Genomic DNA, 18,771 nt, shown 5'->3' on the forward strand with positions numbered 1-18,771 from the left:
CCCACAAAATTCTTCTTGGGGTGCTCCTCCTCTCCCAGTCCCTCCTTTATTCTTCTCGCCTCTCCGGCTAGCCTCCACCCCGCACCTCTTTCAAACCAGTTCTACAGTGTCTTCCTTCTTCAGGTTTCTCCTCAAAGTCTAAACCTTGTACCCAGGTTGTAACCTGTTGGCTATGATTTGGTCTCACATGGACCCATTCCCTTCTCCTGGACTCCTGAATACCCAAAAGAGACATCTCAACAGGGGAAAAAAATTCTGTCTCTATTCCATGACTAAAATAAGTCTCATATGAATGTGGAAATTTAGACTGTGGCCAAATTTCTGATGCTCAACTCCACTGATGTGCGGCCCACGTTGCAGCAGCAGGGGACACTATGCAGGTTGACTAGGAACATAAGGTAGGATGCAGAAATCTGGATTTAGCCGAGTGTGCCCAAGTGCTACGCATGTTCCTCGGATTCCACCCACTCTCTTGACTAGCTGTTCACCTGCATCCCCAGAAGTGTTGATCAGCTTTCCCATTCGTACCCTCCCTAACTCTCACACTCTACACAAACTAAAGGAATACATTATACCCGGCCATAATCGGAAATGGAAATTAAAAAAATGGAACTCCTTACTGTGGTACTAACCATCCTAGCGGATGGGGGATTTGTCCTACAGTGCCGGGTGATAATGGGTAATAAGGAGATATATCTGGAGGATGTGGAGGTCTTGGAATTCCTAGGAAAGAAGAAAAAAAATGTTATGAGCATGAGGGCAGTAACAGAGAAAAACAGAGAGTGTGGGAAGAGGGAGAGAGAGGAGGTATGCAGAGAATAATGCTCTATAATTTGAGCTAGTTGACCGCGTATTAATTGGTTCATCTTCCGCTCTTCTCTGAATCGTTCTCCCAGTCTTGCAGAGCTGATAGGTCACGCTGTCTACTTTGGACTGGGATGGTTGGTCTGAGTGGTAGCAATGGGAAAAACTTGACAAAAAGCTCTGTGTAGCTCCCCGCCCTGGCTCTGGGAGGGCAGACCTGCTCAACTAAATTCCTTAAAGGACCTTCTGCCTCAAAACTATCACCTCCAACTTGAAAACCGAATCGTTTCAAGATGCAACATCCTCGCTCCTTTCCCAGTGTTTTATCACTTTTCTTTAATTTGAAAATGTTTTCCCCTTGCCATCACATTTATTTAGTGAATGTACTGAAGGTAGAGAGAGACTTGTTGTAATCATGTCCCTCCCTCTCTCCATATCTCAACAGACATCTTCCTGGGGCCTGGGGAAAAATTGAGGAGAAAGGGGCTTTGGACGATGTCTTAACTTTTGTATTGAACTCAAGGGATGGCCAATCCATCCTGCCATTCCCAGTTTAGTTGATCCCACCTTACAGTTCTAAATGGTTGGAAAGGGCAGCTGAAAAAAAGAAAACTGTAGGTGAAATGCAGGTAAAATAGTGGGAGTGGCAGAGAACAGGAGAGATCGGGATGATGAAACCCCTTAAAGACGTGGTCTGAAGCCCGAGAAACAAGCAGACTAGCACACAGTCCCCCTTCTGCCTATTCTTAGGCAGTGAGGGTCAGAAAGGACTTCAGATATAAGCCAGGAGATTCTGCATGTTACATTTAAATGAAGAAACTGGTGCCTAACAGGGAGGCAGAATTAAAACAGAGCATTAAAGTGGAGGAGTAGCATATTCACAGGCTGAAAACTATTTTTTAGTCACTCAGGAAGCTTTTAATCTCTAAATTAAATCTCCCTGTGTGACATTTTCATGCAGACACTGCTTTTTCTCCATTACAAAAACCAAACAGATTAACTAGGCTTTAACCATACAGTGAGCCATTTGCACACTTGAAAGAATGTTCACAGAAGAAAAGTAAACAGTCTACAGACGTTAATCATATGTTTTACGATAACCGTTTAAAAGCTATTCCCTATACTACCATTATTTAAATGAGCGGTTGACTCCGCCATTCACTCCCAGGGCCCAGGGAGAGTGAGGCAGGCTCTTTCTAAAGGAGGCCCAGTGGAAGGAGGCTGGGAAAACCAGTTAATGTGTTGCTTTATTCAGAGGGGCTGGGGTTGGTGTAAATAAATTGCAGCATGTCAGGCACCCGGGGGAACAATTCCTTTGACAAAAATGACACGCAATCTCCATTTTAAATTGAAACAGCTAATTATCTAACCAGGGCTATAAAAGAGAATCAGCACTCCACACAACCAGGGGACAAGCCCACCACATGCCAATCCCCCGGAACATGCTATGTGTGAATCCAGCGTTTTGATTTCCAACTGGGGCCCCACGAGACTGGGTCCCAGGTGACCTCTACACTCTTTGCCTAGAGAAGTACAGGTCTCCCTCACTTCAAACTGTGCTGGTGTTCTGAAAAAAGGTACCGTGAAGGAAATCAGTGTAGAGCAGACCCTATTTTCCATGAAGAAAGTGGTAATGGCTTTAGAACCCTTGGAGATGGAGTCAAGCCGACTGGAGCATCCTGAGCCACAGTTTAAAGTAATAATAATAACAATGGTATTTGTTAAGCACTTACTATGTGCCAGACACTGTACTAAATGCTAAAATAGATACAAGATAATAACGTTGGACACAGTCCCTGACTCACATAATAATAATAATAATAATAGTAATAATAGCATTTATTAAGTGTTTACTGTGTGCAAAGAACTGTTCTAAGCGCTGGGGAGATTACAAGGAGACCAGGTTGTCCCACGGGGGGCTCACAGTCTTAATCCCCATTTTACAGATGAGGTCACTGAGGCACAGAGAAGTTAAGTGACTTGCCCAAAGTCACACAGCTGACAATTGACAGAGGCGGGATTTGAACCCATGACCCCTGACTCTAAAGCCCGTGCTCTTTCCACTGAGCCACGCTGCTTCTCATGGGCTCACAGTCTTAATCTCCCATTTTGGGAAAATGAGGCGCGGAGAATAGCAATAATAATAAATAATGGTATTTGTTAGCACCTACCATGTGTCAGGCACTGTACTAAGAGCTGGATGGATACAATCAAATTGGGTTGGACATAGTCCCTCTCCCCTGTGGGGCTTAAAGCCTCAATCCCCATTTTACAGATGAGGGAACTGAGGCCCAGAGAAATGAAATGACTTACCCAAGGTCCAACAGCAAACAAGTGGCAGAGCCAGGATTAGAACCCATGACCTTCTGACTCCCAGGCCCGTGCATAGTGGAGTCACGTGGCTTACCCAAGGTCATACAGCAGCCAAATTGCAGAGCTGGGATTAAAACCCAGGTCCTCAGATTCCCAGGTCAGTGCTCTTTCAAGCCACGGTGCTGTTTGTGCAGCAGTGCTGAGACACAACTAATGCTATCTAATAACTGCTACTAATTCCCCTCAGAGCCATTGTCAATAAGAATGTGCAGTTCAGAAAGTTGAGGAACTAATTCAGCACATCGATTAACTATTAGGGTTAACGGGAGGAATGTTGGAAGGAGGAAGAGGAAATAATATTTATTAATTGTTTACTGCATGCAGAGCACTGTACTAAGCACTGAGCACTGTACTAAGGAGCATCCCAACCATGCAGATGTGTGGCCTCCAAACATCTTTTGGTGCTGGGAGTCAGAGGACCTGGGTTCTAATCCCAGCTCTGCAACTTGGCTGTTGCGTGACCTTGGGTAAATCACTTAACTTCTCAGTGCCCTTTCCCAAAATGGGAAGACTGTGAGCCCCGTGTGGGACAGGGACTGTGTCCAACCTGATTATCTTATATCCATCTCAGTGTTTAGTACAGTGACTGGCACATACTAAGTGGTTAACCTCTTACTGCTGGACTGGACGGACCACTGGTTGACACAGTGTGCTGCTCCTCATGAAACTCGCAAATTAAGTCAAGCCCCAGAAGATAAAAGAGAGCCTCACAAGAATGCTCTGCTTAGTTATGGCTTGGAAGACCTGAACTTCTGGTTTGTGACAGAGGTGCATCTGTGTGGCTGCTCTGGGTGGGAATGAAGAGAAGGAAGGAAGCATAGCACTGTCTTAACGTGAGTTAGCAGAGCAAGCACCCTGGAGTGCTGTGGATGTGGCCAGGAGTGGGTGGGTTAGAAGATGCCTCTATGCCAGGACTCTTGACCCCTGAACAAATCCCAAGCCAGAGTTGAGTTGAGGAGCACCTTGGCTTAGTGGATAGAGCACAGGCCTGGGAGTCAGAAGGACCGGGGTTCTAATCCCAGTTCCACCAAATGTCTGCTGTATGACCTTGGGTAAGTCACTTAACTACTCTGGGCCTTAGTTACCTCATGTGTAAAATGGATATTAAGAATGTGAGCCCCATGTGGGACAGGGATTGTGTCCAAACTGATTAACTGGTAATTACTCGAGTGCACAGAACAGTGCTTAGCACATAGTAAGCACTTAACAAGTACCATAATTACTATTATGATAAAGCCACCAAGGGGTCTTCAGGAAGCATTTAGCCCACCCCATTCTCTCTGAGCCACAGCACAAACCATGTATTTCTAAACCAGACTTCAACACAGATTGTTTTCAGTGTGAAAAAGTCTGCCATTCCAAATAGGTGAAAAGAAGGGAGGCGTGCGCAAGGTGCGCACAGCAGCTACTCCTCCTCCCATTCCAATCACCAGAACATTTAACTGTGCAGTAGCAGGTTGGACATCAATGCAACTCGCCTGCTCTCTGGCCCTCGGCAAACACAGCTGCTGTGCTATAAGTTTCCATGGATTGTTTTTATTACCTTGATCTGTGCTCGTCAGGCTTGAGAGTTCAAGGACCTGTGGTTCTATGAATAACAAACTTCTCTTGGCCTCAGTCTATAAGATGGAAGTAGCATAATAGAAGTTGAAGACTCTTGGCTGAATTCCCGACTCGGAAATCCAGGAATGGTGAATTCCCATTGGGCAGTTTCTGCTCTCAGCAGCTTGGGGTGCTCCCAGTAGACATGGGAGCGCTTCAGAGGGAGATTGTGCTATTCTACTGCAGCCTCACATCTGGCTCTGGGCAGAAGGGAGGTGGGAACAAGATGCCCCCTTAAACTTCCTTCTGAGAAACAGGATTTGGGGATCCCAATGTTTAGGGTACCCTCCAGCTACTTCCAGAGCTCAGGCATGGAAGTGATGACTCATTCATGGAACTACTTAGCTTGGAAAACTTTACATGGCTTAGAAGGTGCTTCCAACTCCACTACTTTTCTGCAGTGTGACCTTGGGTAAGCCACTTAACTTCTCTGTGCCTCAGTTACCTCATCTGTAAAATGGGGATTGAGACTGTGAGCCTCATGGGAGACAGGGACTGTGTCCAACCAGATTACCTCGACTCTACTCCACCACTTAGAAAAATGCTTGACACATAGTAAGTGCTTAAAAAATACCATCATTAATAGTAGTAGTTGTGATAAAAATGTAACAAACACAAACATAATTACTATCATGATAATGACATAAGAAAAATGAACTGACTCTGACATAACCAAGGTTACCCCCTCCCTCCTCCTTGGGAGTCTCTTCCCCTTTACATCAGCCACACCAGCATGGCATAGAGGATAGAACACGGGTCTGAAAGTCAGAAGGTCATGGGTTCTAATCCCAGCTCTGCCACTTGTCTGCTGTGTGGCCCTGGGCAAGTCACTTCACTCTTTGTGCCTTGATTCCCTCATCTATAAAATGGGGATTGAGACTTTGAGCCCCACGTGGGACAGGGGCTGTGTTCCAGCCAATTTGCTTGTACCCACCCAAGCACTTAGTACAGTGCCTGGACATAGTAAGCGCTTAACAAGTACCACAATTATTACTCTCCCCATCTTCAAAGCCCTTCTGAAATCACATCTCCAGAAAGCCAGAGAGCCCCTCACCTCTCCACCCAACTTCCCCCAATATTGAGTCACCTATGCACTTGAGCCCTCACCCCTATGGATTTAGGTGCTTACTCCACTGCCTCCCCATATGATTCTTATGAACCTATCTTTAAACTTGGTTGTTTCCCCCTACCTGTCTGTCTCCCTGGCTATACTGTAAGCTCCTTTAGAGCAGGGATCATGTCTAAAAACTATTTTTTTTTATGGTATTTGTAGCGTTTACTACGTACCAGGCACTGTACTAAGCCCTGGGGTACATACTTTCTAATCAGGTTAAACAAAGTCCATGTCCCACATGGGGCTAACAATATTAATCCCCAACTTTACAGATGAGGGAACTGAGGCACAGAGAAGTTAAATGACTTACCTAAGGTCACAGAGCAGACAGTAACTTTCCCAAGTGCTTAGTACAGTGTCTTGCACAGAGTAAACACTCAATAAATATTGATTGATTGAGCTGAGCCTGAGGGAATTTTGGTGACAGACATTTCTGTCCTATGGCCACATTGAGCCCCACCCTTTCTAGGATGTTTGTGTCGCAATGGCAATACCTTTTGGCTGGAGCACCCTTTCTGTCCAGGGACATCCTGATGCCTACCTGTTTTGGGATCTACGTCGGCTGGTAAGTGTGGAGGAGGGTTTCCTGGGGTGAAGTGCTCATTGCTGTACGTAATAAGTGGCGTAAGAGGATGTACATGGTGAGGGTGTTGCACAACTGGCACTTTGTTAGACTGTCAAAAAGGGAAAAAAAAAGGACAAGAAAGAGATGCGAGGTTAAAAGCAGAGTCCCACAAATTCCCAACGCAACCAGAACAATTTACTTGTTTGTTGTCCCCATTTTAAAAATTGACATTTCCCCCTCCCTACCGCCCTCACCCGCCCTCCCCTCAAATATTAAAGAACATCTCCCTAGGCTGGCCCAGTGTTGTTGACCTTCCCACTGGGTATGGCTTTTAATCTTTTCTTCCCCTCCCCGTCATAAAACTCATGAGCTGCGTTTTCCTGTGGACAGGTAAGCGGGGAAGCAGCTGCCTTTAATCTCCTTTCCCCACTGTGCTCCTGCATGTGGGGGCCGGCTCCTTCCTCTGCTCTACATGCCTCACTTTCATGACGCACACAGGCTCCATGGGTTGGGGGCCCGGGTGGATGACCGTAATTTAAGTGACACTGACTGGGGACCCCAGATTTCTCTCAGCATCGCCATCCCCACCATCCGCTCCCTGATTCCACCTACACTCTCCAATCCTTTTCCAAACTCAGGATGAAAAGGCCTGTAGGCTGTGTCTATTTTCAGTGTGAACTGCGCCAGGCAACACTAAACTGCACGGCAATCACCTGCATATTTTATGCATATTACAGCAGGCCAGACTCATTAGGAATTCATCAGAGAACACTAATAAGTTAACTGGATAATGATGAATTGCACTAATAAAAGGCTTGAATTGAAATACACACACAGCCACACCACCCGCCCCCGAAAGCAAAAGCTGTTTTTCTACCAGCCAATGGAAAAAAAAAATCTGCATTTTGAGCGTCTCTCATTGCCATTTCTAAACCGTTTCTCTAAATTATTTCAAAGCCTCTCCCCCTCAATAAAGCAGTACTGCACTATAACAGGCTTGCAAGATCACAAAGAAAAAAAAATTAAGCTGAAACAAACGTACTACGGGGCCATTTACTGAGAGTAATCCAATTGCAAAAAACCCTATTCCCAGTAGAGGATTTTCACTAAAATCCTACAACAGGGACATTTAACCAGATTAGGTACTAGCGAAGATAAAGAGGCTAGTATTAGATGATGAATGGATTAGAGTCAGGTTTCATTTTAGAATGTGTCTTCATTTCCTTTTATTACTTTAAGTAAGGAACAACTTGCATTAACATCAAGGAGAAGGAACTGCCTTAAAAGAACAGTGCTGAGGTTATGGTGAGGTTGCTCACCAGCACCACTAGAGTTCACAGATTGTCAAACTTGTCTTAAAACTCCTTCTTTTTAGAGAGAGTGAAGCAGGTTTCTGGTATTGTGTGGGTTTATGTTGCTGCCCTTATCAATCAGTGGTGTTTATTGAGCATTTACTGTGTGCAGGGCATTGTACTAAGCACTTGGGAGAAAGTACAGTATAACAGAATTGGTAACCAATCAATCAATCATGTTTATTGAGCACTTACTATGTGTAAAGCACTGCACTAAGCGGTTGGGAGCGTACAACAGAATTAACAGCAACGTGGCTTACAGTCTACCAGGGGAGATAGACATTAATATAAATAACATTAATATGAGTAGATATGCTGTGAATATGAATAAATTAACATGAATAAATGGATATGTTCCCAGCCCACAATGAGCTTCCACGCAAGATGGGGAGAACAATTTAGAGAGGAGGATGGAAAACAATTATTCAGAACTCTCTAAACACTAGCATTGCATTTGGGAGACATGAAGCCACCTTAAGTGTCTCCTAAGAAAATTCGCTATGGGAACCCAGCCTTCCTGAATGATTCCCAGTAAGGGTCATCGCTGTTAAGAAGGGACTCTAAGGATTTACAGCACTTCTGCTTTGCTTCTTGAATAATAATAATAATAATGATGGCATTTATTAAGTGCTTACTATGTGCAAAGCACTGTTCTAAGCACTGGGGAGGTTACAAGGTGATCAGGTTGTCCCACAGGGGGCTCACAGTCTTAATCCCCATTTTACAGATGAGATAACTGAGGCACAGAGAAGTGAAGTGACTTGCCCAAAGTTACACAGCTGAAAAGTGGCAGAGTTGGGATTTGAACCCATGATCTCTCACTCCAAAGCCCATGCTCTTTCCACTGAGCCACGCTGCATCCCAGATTTGGTTCTCTTTTCCCTCCACTAACCTGCTCTCCCATTCCTTAGTTCAATGATTCAAACAGAAATGATGGCAGCCTAAAGGTACTGATGAATTCTAATTGAAAGAGAAATTTGTCTCACTTAGCAAAATCTTTTTCTTATCAAATTCTCCTTCCTTCCTCCAAAAGAGAATTTTTATGGACCTTGGAAATCTGAGGCCCAGAGAAGTTAAGTGACTTGCCCAAAGTCACACAGCTTACAAGTGGCGGAGCCGGGCCGGGATTTGAACCCCTGACCTCTAACTCCAAAGCCCAGGCTCTTTCCACTGAGCCATGCTTGAAGATCACAATCCAAAGGAGAGTGCTGCAGAGAAAACAATGGGTACATAACTTGGCCTCCATTTGCAGTCCTGCTAAATCACCAACAAATCATCATATTCCAGAGATCTGGAAATATTTTGTTGAATATTAAAATCCTAGTCATGGCGCTAAACTTTCACAGAGTTTGGTATCCAAGGTACCTGTGTCATCCCAAAAATCCAAGTGCTGTCCCAAATAGAGTTGCACCATATCCTTTCTAATAGATTCCACTATTCATCCTCCCAAAGTGTGCTCCACAGTCAAGAAATCCATAAGAGCTCCCTCCTAAACTTTATTCACCATGAACTGCCAGAGGGGAAGACTATCCTAACAACTTCACTCATACCTGACCAACTAGCCTGACTTTCCAACAAAAATAAAGGCATGATTTTTTTTACTTTCTTGTTTTTTCTCCAGACGGTCAGGATAACGTGCAATTAAAAATAAATGAATACTCAATCTTCAGACTGGTATAAAACAAGTAAATCCACTAACAAAGGAAAATCAACAGTCACAAAAGGTGGTATCAGGTGATTGTGTAGACAGTGAGATAATTTATGATCTACCTGAGTGTAAGGACAAGGGCTTCAAGTCAGAAAAGGGAAGAAATTAATTTCACAGATAGGCCCCAGAGCCTGTGTTATTCAGTGGCATTTACTGAGTGCTTGCTCTGTATGGAGCACTGTAGTAAGTGCCACTTGTCAGCTGTGTGACTTTGGGCAAGTCACTTAACTTTTCTGTGCTTCAGTTACCTCATCTGTAAAATGAACATTAAGACTGTGAGCCCCACAGGGGACAACCCGATAGCCTTGCATCTACTTAGAACAGTGCTTGGCACATAGTAAGCACTTAAAATACCACTATTATTATTATTATTGTTGGGAGAATAGAATACAACAGTTAAATAGACATGCTTCCTGCCCACTGTGTCTACCCTAACATCCCCTCCTGTTACTGTAATTATGCACTCAACGTTCAGCATAGCAACGTGGAAAATAAGGGCAAATTCCACCACCAAAAAGGGACTTAAATTCATCTATAAAGATTCAGTTGCAGCCTAACGACTGGGATCCTTCACACCAATAATCATAACCATCACTCTAAAGGAGTGTTCTCTTGTCCACTGATAAAGTGGGGTTCTTTTAACTCAAACACTTCCAGATCACTGATGTCTTGCAAGTCCTTCAAATCACAAGAAGAGTGAGGAAGTAAATGTTTGAATGCCTAAAATCGTATCAGTATCACTTCCTTCTATAACTGAAGCTTTAATAAACTGATAATACCATGAGGTTACCAAAGGGGAGAAGTTGGAGTCAGAGGTGAAAAGCTCCAGACAGTACGTTCTCAAACACTTAACCACCAAAAATTACAAAATAAAATGGAAAGGAAATGCTCCTGAAAAGAACTTGCCCAACCATAATAAACCACCATGACTTCTGTCTCCTTTTATGACTAATAAAAGGAGCAAAGAAAGAGCAAAGTGGGGATAGATGGTGGGAAAACTGAATGGCCTAACAGGGAAGCATAATAATGATGGTGATGATGATGATGATGATGATGATGATAATGATAATGATAATGATAGTAATAATAGTAGTAAGCGTTTACTATATGCCACACACTGTTCTAACCGCTGGGGTAGATACAAGATGTTTGGGCTGGACACAGTCTCTGTCCTACATAGGACTCACAGTCTTAATCCCATTTTACAGATGAGGAAACTGAGGCACAGAGAAGTGAAGTGACTTGTCCAATGCCACACAGACAAGTAGCCAAGGCAGGATTAGAACCCAGGCCCTTCTGACACCCAGGCCCATGCTCCATCTATTCATTGTGATCTGAAACAAAGCAACCGATACTCCCCCTTAGAAAGCAACAAGAACAACACAACACAACAGAGAATCCATTTCCCCAGAGATGCAATGACACTAGATGCCAAAGGATTTCTAGACAATTGTAATCCACAGCAGACCCCTCGAGAGAAATGCCAAGAAATGCCACAGTCATCAGAAATGTTGATTAGTACCTGGAAGGAGAAATGCATGGACACTGAGAAATTTGGGGACTCCCTGGACCAGGCTTGGCTAATTTCTGTATGTAATGTGGTCTTATTCAGGTCTGGAGCTACTCGAGTTGTGATTAGCTAATCGCTTTTGACGACATAGGGAGACAGTGAAAAGATCAAAATGCACGGTATGAAATTAGCCTGCACTGATCTTCCTATGATGATGTGGACAATTCATGAATCAAACCGGGACTAACCCTTCAAAAAGCACATCCTGGATTACCTCTGTCTGACTCTGCACCAACTTGCAAAAATATCTGAATTGCACTAGGGCAGAGCTGAACAAACGGCTCCATTCGCTCTGCCTTCTACATCTGCGTGCCCCTGCGACTCAGGGTAAGGAGTTGGTGGGGGTCTTAGAACATCTTGGCAGCTGCGGAAAAATAAAGATGGCTTAATAGGATGATTCTGTTGCTCGAATTCCCGTGTAGGGCATCAGTACTCAGCGGGGAGCTGGCGGTAAAACTCATTGCTTGTAGTCAATACTGGCTATACAATAAATGAAAAAGTTTTAAAATTCCAGATGAAAATAGCTAGTCGAGAAAAATAAAACACTCACTCAACTGTGGATGACTTATGTGTACTACCCATTTGTTAAGTGGGTATCTCCCACTGACAAAAATTTCCCATTTTGCTCATTAACAATTTGAACATTGACCAGTCGAATTTGAAAGAACTTTCTACAATGGCACGAAATTTAGAGCCTTTCTATCTGACTGTCCCTCTAACAACAACCTGCCGAAGACCTCGCCACCTAGCCTAGGATCTTCCAGGGGCACTTAAGCATCACCCACACACCGACCGAGTTCTGTTCATAATTTAGAACTTGGTAAGCCAAAGATTGATTAGACAGTTCGATTCTAGTTCCCCTGCTCTCCCCTCACCACCCCTGCATCCAGCCCAGCTTCATTCTCTTACCATGGATAACCTAAAAGGAATGAAAGCTTGCGATTTGCCTTTCAACCTATTAATCGACAGACATTGAAAACCAATGGAGCCATGGCTCTGCCTGTCTTTTCGTCCTGTCCTCCTCTTCAATACTCCCCTATTGCTTTCCCTTTCTGCAAAAGAAAGATGGAGACTGAAAGTGCCTTTATGAGCCCAGGACAATAAAACAAAAGCAGCACAGAAGAGAGTTTGTCAGCCTTTTCCCCTCTTCTAGGGGGGATACAGAAGGTTTGCAGTGGTCTTGAATTACTAGGCCCTCCCTGGGACTGCCCTCCGCATTAGCAAAGGGGGGCTATTCACTCTCAGTTTACATTAAAAAATGGGTTTATAACTCATCTCCATGCATTTTGCAGAGGCTGTTTTTTGAGGCGGCACAGAGGCTCATGATGACCAGTAAAACATTAATAGAATTTTCACATCATTCGGGCCCCGAGGTGAGTCAGGGAAAGGAAAGGATAGAGTATCCTAAAGACAGACCAGTCTTCAGTGTCCCAAAACTAGCTGAGTCTTTCTGGCAATGAACCAGAAGTCATCAGAATGGCCCATAACGGAGACAACCCTCTCCCTAAACCAATGTTCTCAAACCTACTCTCTTCCACTCCCCAGACCTGAATTCATAGCAACCAGGAACTGCTCCGACAGAGCTGTTTGAATTAATTACACAGGGAACAAACTTGCATTTTGAGAGCGATTCAAGCATCCAAAGCACAAAATCCTTGGGCAGCATTCCCTCTTCTCTCTACCCCAAATTGCTAACTGGGCAGATTTTTCCCTTCAAAACAAATCATTTGGGAATCATTTTAACTCCTAATTTATGGGTGCAGGCAGAGGTGGATGGAGGAGCTGGGAGAGGGAATGGGCCCTCTTTGCATCTGACCATGCAGTCTCTTCTCCTGCTCTCCCGCCACCACAACCCCCTGAACAATCTGAGCCCCTTTACAGTAACGCACTTCTGCTGAAGGTCCTGCCCTAAGCCGACTGCTTATTGTTCTGCAGGACAAGGCTTCCATTGAGAGTCACTGTTCTCCCTGGTGAAAATAAATAGGGGAAGAGGGAGGAGAAGGGGGGCAGGGAGGAATAACAGTCCAAAGCTCTTCCACTTCTGCCCCCACCTCCCACCCTCCTATCATTTTTTCACACAAAACGACAAGAGTTCCATGTAATGAGAACAATCTCTTTTCCCATCCCCTGAACCAGTTCAACCTCCCTTCTCTTCCCCCACTTCCAAATCACAGGGCTAAAAATAAATATACAACCCCCCCACTCCCACCAAAAAAACCCCTCCAACGTGCATTAACACTGCTCTTGGTGTCAGCTAATTTGGGCAGCATTTGCTGCCAGAACTTCCCTCCCCAGGATTGAGGGCCCACGTTTGCCTTCTTCCCTATGAAGGAGATTCAACATTCTTGGAGAGTCGGTTTCGTGCTCTGGGAACCGCACACGGGTTCCAGGGCTCACCAAGCTGCCTGTAATTATTTGTCCCTATTGTTTAAAAAATAAAATATATACTCTTCAGGCTGGCCAAAATTTTGCAGAATCATCTGTCCTGATTGGCCCACCCTGACATGTTCTGTGTTCGACCTATAAGATGATACTTTGGAGGGAGCAGGGAGATGATATCCGTGCAATCAATTTCCATGAAAATTCACAAACACGCAGACACACACAAACACACAGAAACTCAAACCATCTTAAACACTTGTTTTTTTTTTAAAAAAAACTAGCCTGCTGGTCTCACAAAGTTGTCAACCCTGCTATTCTTTTTAAGTGGCCAGGATACTAAAACTCCTTCTCAAACTGTTTTTTCCCCCCAAAGGGAGGAGAAAAGAAAGGAAAATTCAAACCTCGAAAATAAAGAAATGCTCCAGATCCCGGACTCTCTGAGAGCTTCCGCCAAGCCTGTTCAGGCCGATCTGAGTTTTCACAGGCTCTTGAACAATTGCTTCCAGTTAAGTTCATTAAACATAATTTATTTCTACTCATTCTCATTTATTTTCCAATAAAAAGAAAGCATCCCATTGTGTTTCGCCTAGCTAACCTTTAAAGCACTTGGAAGCTTAAGTCTTTGCCTGTACAAGCGATCTGTGGCCTATGTGATTCCCATCTTGTCTTGTAGCCTCTGCTCTGTACCAGCCTTTTTCGGCATCATAATGTTATAAACCTCTAGGTCAACAAGAGGATTTGCAACAGGGGGAACTAGGTTCCTGACTGCTGGCCTTCCCCTCCTCAAGTCTGAAGCGATAACCATTTCAAAATGACCTTTCATCCCCAGCAAAATCATTGGAAATGGAGATCTCCTTCCCACTGGGCAGATATTTTTCTGCATCTTTGACCGTGTTAACTGATGAGCGTTAACCTAATCAGTTGCGGTAAATGCCTAGAGTGTAGAATATTTGGGCACTGGAAGAAGACACCTCTCATTACCCAAATGATGTCCACAAATCTTTGCTCTGCACACTCACTGTACATTAAAAAAAATCATGTTTACCGCACCAAAAATTATTTGGAAAACACCACCAATGTTAATTTAAAAATAAGCAGCCAAAGACTCCCTCACTGTGAACTCATGTATTAGAATTCAAATGGGATGGGGAAGAAGTGAAGCGAGAACTCGAATACATAAGTGATTATCTGATATGCCTGATTCCATCGCAACTCACTGCTATTGAAACAGTTACAGCATTAAACTGATTAATCCTCTCCCTTCCCTATCTCTCTAACATTGTTTAGGGTCCCTCTCCTTCCTTTTGACCTTACAGACAGAAATGATATCTAACCCCCTAAGGGAAGTTACCGTATTAAATGAAATGAATAAAACAATGATCATTTTTGGAACACATGCAGTTGAGACTTCTTTCTCCCCCTTCAAAGAGCAAAATAACCTTCTGATCATGGAGGTGGAATGGTAATAGAGGAATAAAGAGGGAAGAGGAACAGGATACCCAAAACCTGGGCTTCTGGGAGAAAGTTCAAGGCAGACCTGGGTGGGAAAAAGGAAAATTCCCACATACACCTGATAAAAACATAATTCCCTCATGTGGATACGCTGAAAAGTGCCCAAATTATCATCATACTTAGCAGGGCGTGTGAGTCAAGAAAGGAAAAGGAAAAGGAAAAGGAAAAGGAAAAGGAAAAGGAAAGGAAAGGAAAGGAAAGGAAAGGAAAGGAAAGGAAAGGAAAGGAAAGGAAAGGAAAGAAAAAAAAAAGAAGTGCTCAATTGGCAAAATGAGATTTCTCAATGGTATTGGTGGACTGTCCATCAGAAGTTAATATTTTACATACTAAAGTGATGCAATCCTAATATCACTGCAGATTTGTTCGATTAAAAAATAAATACAAACACAAGTATGTAATCTGGAGTACAGGTCAAGATTTCAGCACATTCCAAATATTGCAGAAGGAAAGAATCTCATTACACCAACACCCCCTTTCACCCCCTCCCTCACTAACCCCAAGACTCAAGAGGGAGGTTTCTCCAAGAATACAAGGTTACAGGGTTCACTTTTTTGAGAAAATACTTATGCAGTTTTGTGTTGGGTCAGAACAAAGATCGTAATGTGTATATCATTTGAGCCAAGACTTAACTGTTCCAAATAACTACAGCAAAACTTCAAGAAGGAAAACGGAGCAATTCGTTTAAGGAACAAAATATTTAACAAAATGACTGACTTCAATGTAAGGTCTAAAAATGAAAAAGCCTTTACAAAAGAAAGCTCGGTTTCAGATGGGATAGTTATAGAACCCCTAACAGCCTGTTTGCCGTATCACATACAATTAGGGACAGTGTACATGATTGAAAACCACATCTGTCATTCCAACTCACTTGGAAAAAACACCTATTTTTTCAGGCACCTTTTACTACAACCATAAATAAAAAAAACCTGTCTCTTACTGGATTAAAAATAGAGTTATACTATCCATGTTTCTTTAAAAGCTGTATATTTCACTCCAGTCTTTAGGTTTGAAAGATGTTTTCCCTACAAGATTAGTTGATCATTTGTATACCATAGCATAGAAGTGATGCGAAAAATCTGCCTATTCAGAAAGACAACTACACCATTTGGGGAGAATAACGAAATTTATTGTAAATCCAAGAACGGACTGGCCAAAAACAAAAAACAGAAACAAAAACAATTTTCATTCATGAACCTCTCAGTGAACTGTCTGGTCTTTTCTTTAGGTTTCTCAAACAAAATAAACATTTAAAAATTTCCAATGTACAAAACGAAGGCACCTAAAGAAACTCTAAATTACTCTAAGCCTGGATCCAAATTTAGAGATTAACATAAAACATAAAAAGAGAAAAAAAATGCTACATGAATATGCGCTCTGAACCAACACCCATACAAATTCAGCCATGGTAAAAGGCATGGCATCTTGATTAAAAGTATTCAGTGCTTTGTAAGAAGAACATGGGGCAGGGGCTCCTTTACTCACATCACCCACCCTGGGAGGGGATGAGGGAAAATAATTTCCTTTCAAGAATGCTCAAACAAAAATCATCCCTGTCATTTCTGGATTCTGGTTCAGCTTTACATGAAGACAGAGACACATTTTATATTGTTCCAAAACTATTCTGGCATTAAAGATTGTGATTGAAGAGTCAAGCTTTCTCCCCTACATACTTTCTCCCCCCCTTCCCTCCCCCCCTCCAACCCCGTGCTCCCCCATAATTTAGTTAGCATCAGATCACTGCTTGAGATGACCAGTTTATGCTCGGGTCACCCTTCCACCCAAATTTTCTAGAAGGGGAGTCATGTCAGAAGTCCAGTGGTCAAAACTGAAAAGCATGCGCACACCACACAAAGTGCTACTCACCCAGCAATTCAAATTAAGTTGCCAACAGCCAAAGTGCTGGAATAGAGAGAACCCAGGGGCTAATGTCCCTCCTTTACCACTGAAATCTTCCATGCCCACCAAAACTGCATCTCTTGGGTATATAACAGCTTTTTCTTTCTTTGTCTCAACACTACAAACTTACTCTCATCGGTCTTGATGCTGATTGTATTTTTTTTTATTCTCCTTAACGGCTTTTCTCCCCTCTTTTTCCTACCACTTTCCCTCCCTCTTTCACTTAAAGTACTGAACAGACTGTCTTAAAAGATCAAGATGTCTCCAGTTTTTTGGCCTGGTGCACTCTGAGTACTCAAGATCCACCGTCATGTTGGCTAAGAGAAGTGAGTGTTTCATATTTTAAAATGCTGCCTCGGTTTGCTAGTAGTGCAAAAATACAGAGGGGAAAATCCCTTCTCTGGTTCCTAATCTTTACCACTTTGGAATCCTTTGAGGTGGGGAGCGGCCTCCTCAGGTCTGCCTGTTTGCGGCACCTTCTCCAAGTTCCTCTCCCTTCCCAGTTACCTTGGGAAACAACGATAATGCTATCACAGCTCAGGTTGGGCAGGTACAACTGAGTGGAGTGAGAAATACCCACTGGCCCAAAAGGAGCCGGATGACCCAAGTCGACTAAGCAGTCACTTTATCTACACAATTATCAGATACCTCAAAATGCATTTCTTAAGGAGAGAACTGCCCAAAAAACATTTTTTTTTGTCCCCACATCATGAAAGTGACATCTTTGTATGGCTTTGCCAAAAGAGCTGATGTAGTCCCCGAACACACACCACTACATTTTCCTCTCCTGCCCGGGATGAAGACTGCACTTTAAAGTTTTTGTTTTAAAAACTGACCTCGCTGCAAAATATAACACCGGAAGAGTTTTTTGTATGGCCAGAGTTCCAGGAGCCAAAATGCTTGCTCACTTTTCAACAGCTATTGTATTTTGCAAGCTTAGCCAGAAAAGGAGTGAGGGGGCCCAGAGGCACACATACCATCACTGAAGCAAACCAACACGACATTTTTCCTGTGCTTCATATACGCTCCCAGGACGGGTTTGCCTCAGATGTGAAGCATTTAACGTGTCTCTGAAATTTCTTTTCTAAATCTGGGTTGGTTGAGCTGGAGTGCAGCTGAACTACCCCCTTCACCTCCCTTGTCACAAGAGAGTAGAGAGACAGGAAGTTGGAAAATAGTCAAATTTCAAAACTGCTCCTTCCCACCACAGTCCTCATAAAAACGATTGAGTCATTCTCCAAAAATTACGCTTTTCTAGCCCAGGTAAGTTACGGAAGCATCACAAGTATCTCTTGCTTAGAGAAGGACATTTCCAAAGATTCCTTTACATGAAGTTACCCTGACCCAGAAATTTCTGCACACCGATTGTTGCTTTGCTTATCTGAAGCATCCAGGATTGTTTTCATGACGTAAATTTTTAAGCCGTCAGTTCGCATTCAGGACAAGTTAATAACCTTCCCCCAAAACAAGCTCACACCCAATTCAAGCTGGGAAAAGCTTAAGGATGAGGGAGTTCTTACTTTTCATTTCTTCCTACCTCTTCCCCTCCTGTACTTATCTGGCCTTCCCTTGTAAGAGTCAGCCAGCAATCTTTAAGGCCCTTAATACCAAAACAAAACCCTCCGATTTCCCTTTACATGGCAATAACAAAGGCAACGAGACTCCGGTTTGACAAGTAAAAAGCCCCAACAACACGGCAGCTAATTGCCTTCCCTCCCTCTATTCATGGAGACCACCACACTCTAGCAGCTGCCTTTGTCACACATGCAATTTCTTAAGTAAACTGCAAGTTCTCTCGCCAATGATGGACGGTTCCCAATCAGTTAGACACAATAACTTATAAAGTGCTGCAAACCGGATGGGCAGCTTGGACTAGGAATCTACTTTGTGGTT

General features: G+C 43.4%; 1 protein-coding gene across 30 annotated transcripts in view; it reads right to left on the reverse strand.

Moving 5' to 3' along the window:
* TCF7L2 (transcription factor 7 like 2) overlaps positions 1 to 18,771 on the reverse strand; it is a 208,549-nt gene that overhangs the window by 24,521 nt on the left and 165,257 nt on the right. For 25 of the 30 annotated variants that reach the window (XM_038757550.1, XM_038757551.1, XM_038757544.1 and 22 more), the window contains 2 exons: positions 6,435 to 6,567; positions 621 to 723 (listed from right to left, as the gene is read on the reverse strand). In XM_038757550.1, the coding sequence (XP_038613478.1) occupies positions 621 to 723; positions 6,435 to 6,567 (236 nt within the window). The remainder of the gene's footprint in view (positions 1 to 620; positions 724 to 6,434; positions 6,568 to 18,771) is intronic. The other 5 variants (XM_038757546.1, XM_038757549.1, XM_038757558.1 and 2 more) reach the window with 1 other exon arrangement.

The sequence above is a fragment of the Tachyglossus aculeatus genome, chromosome 16 (assembly GCF_015852505.1).
Source record: "Tachyglossus aculeatus isolate mTacAcu1 chromosome 16, mTacAcu1.pri, whole genome shotgun sequence".
Lineage (NCBI taxonomy): Eukaryota > Metazoa > Chordata > Mammalia > Monotremata > Tachyglossidae > Tachyglossus > Tachyglossus aculeatus.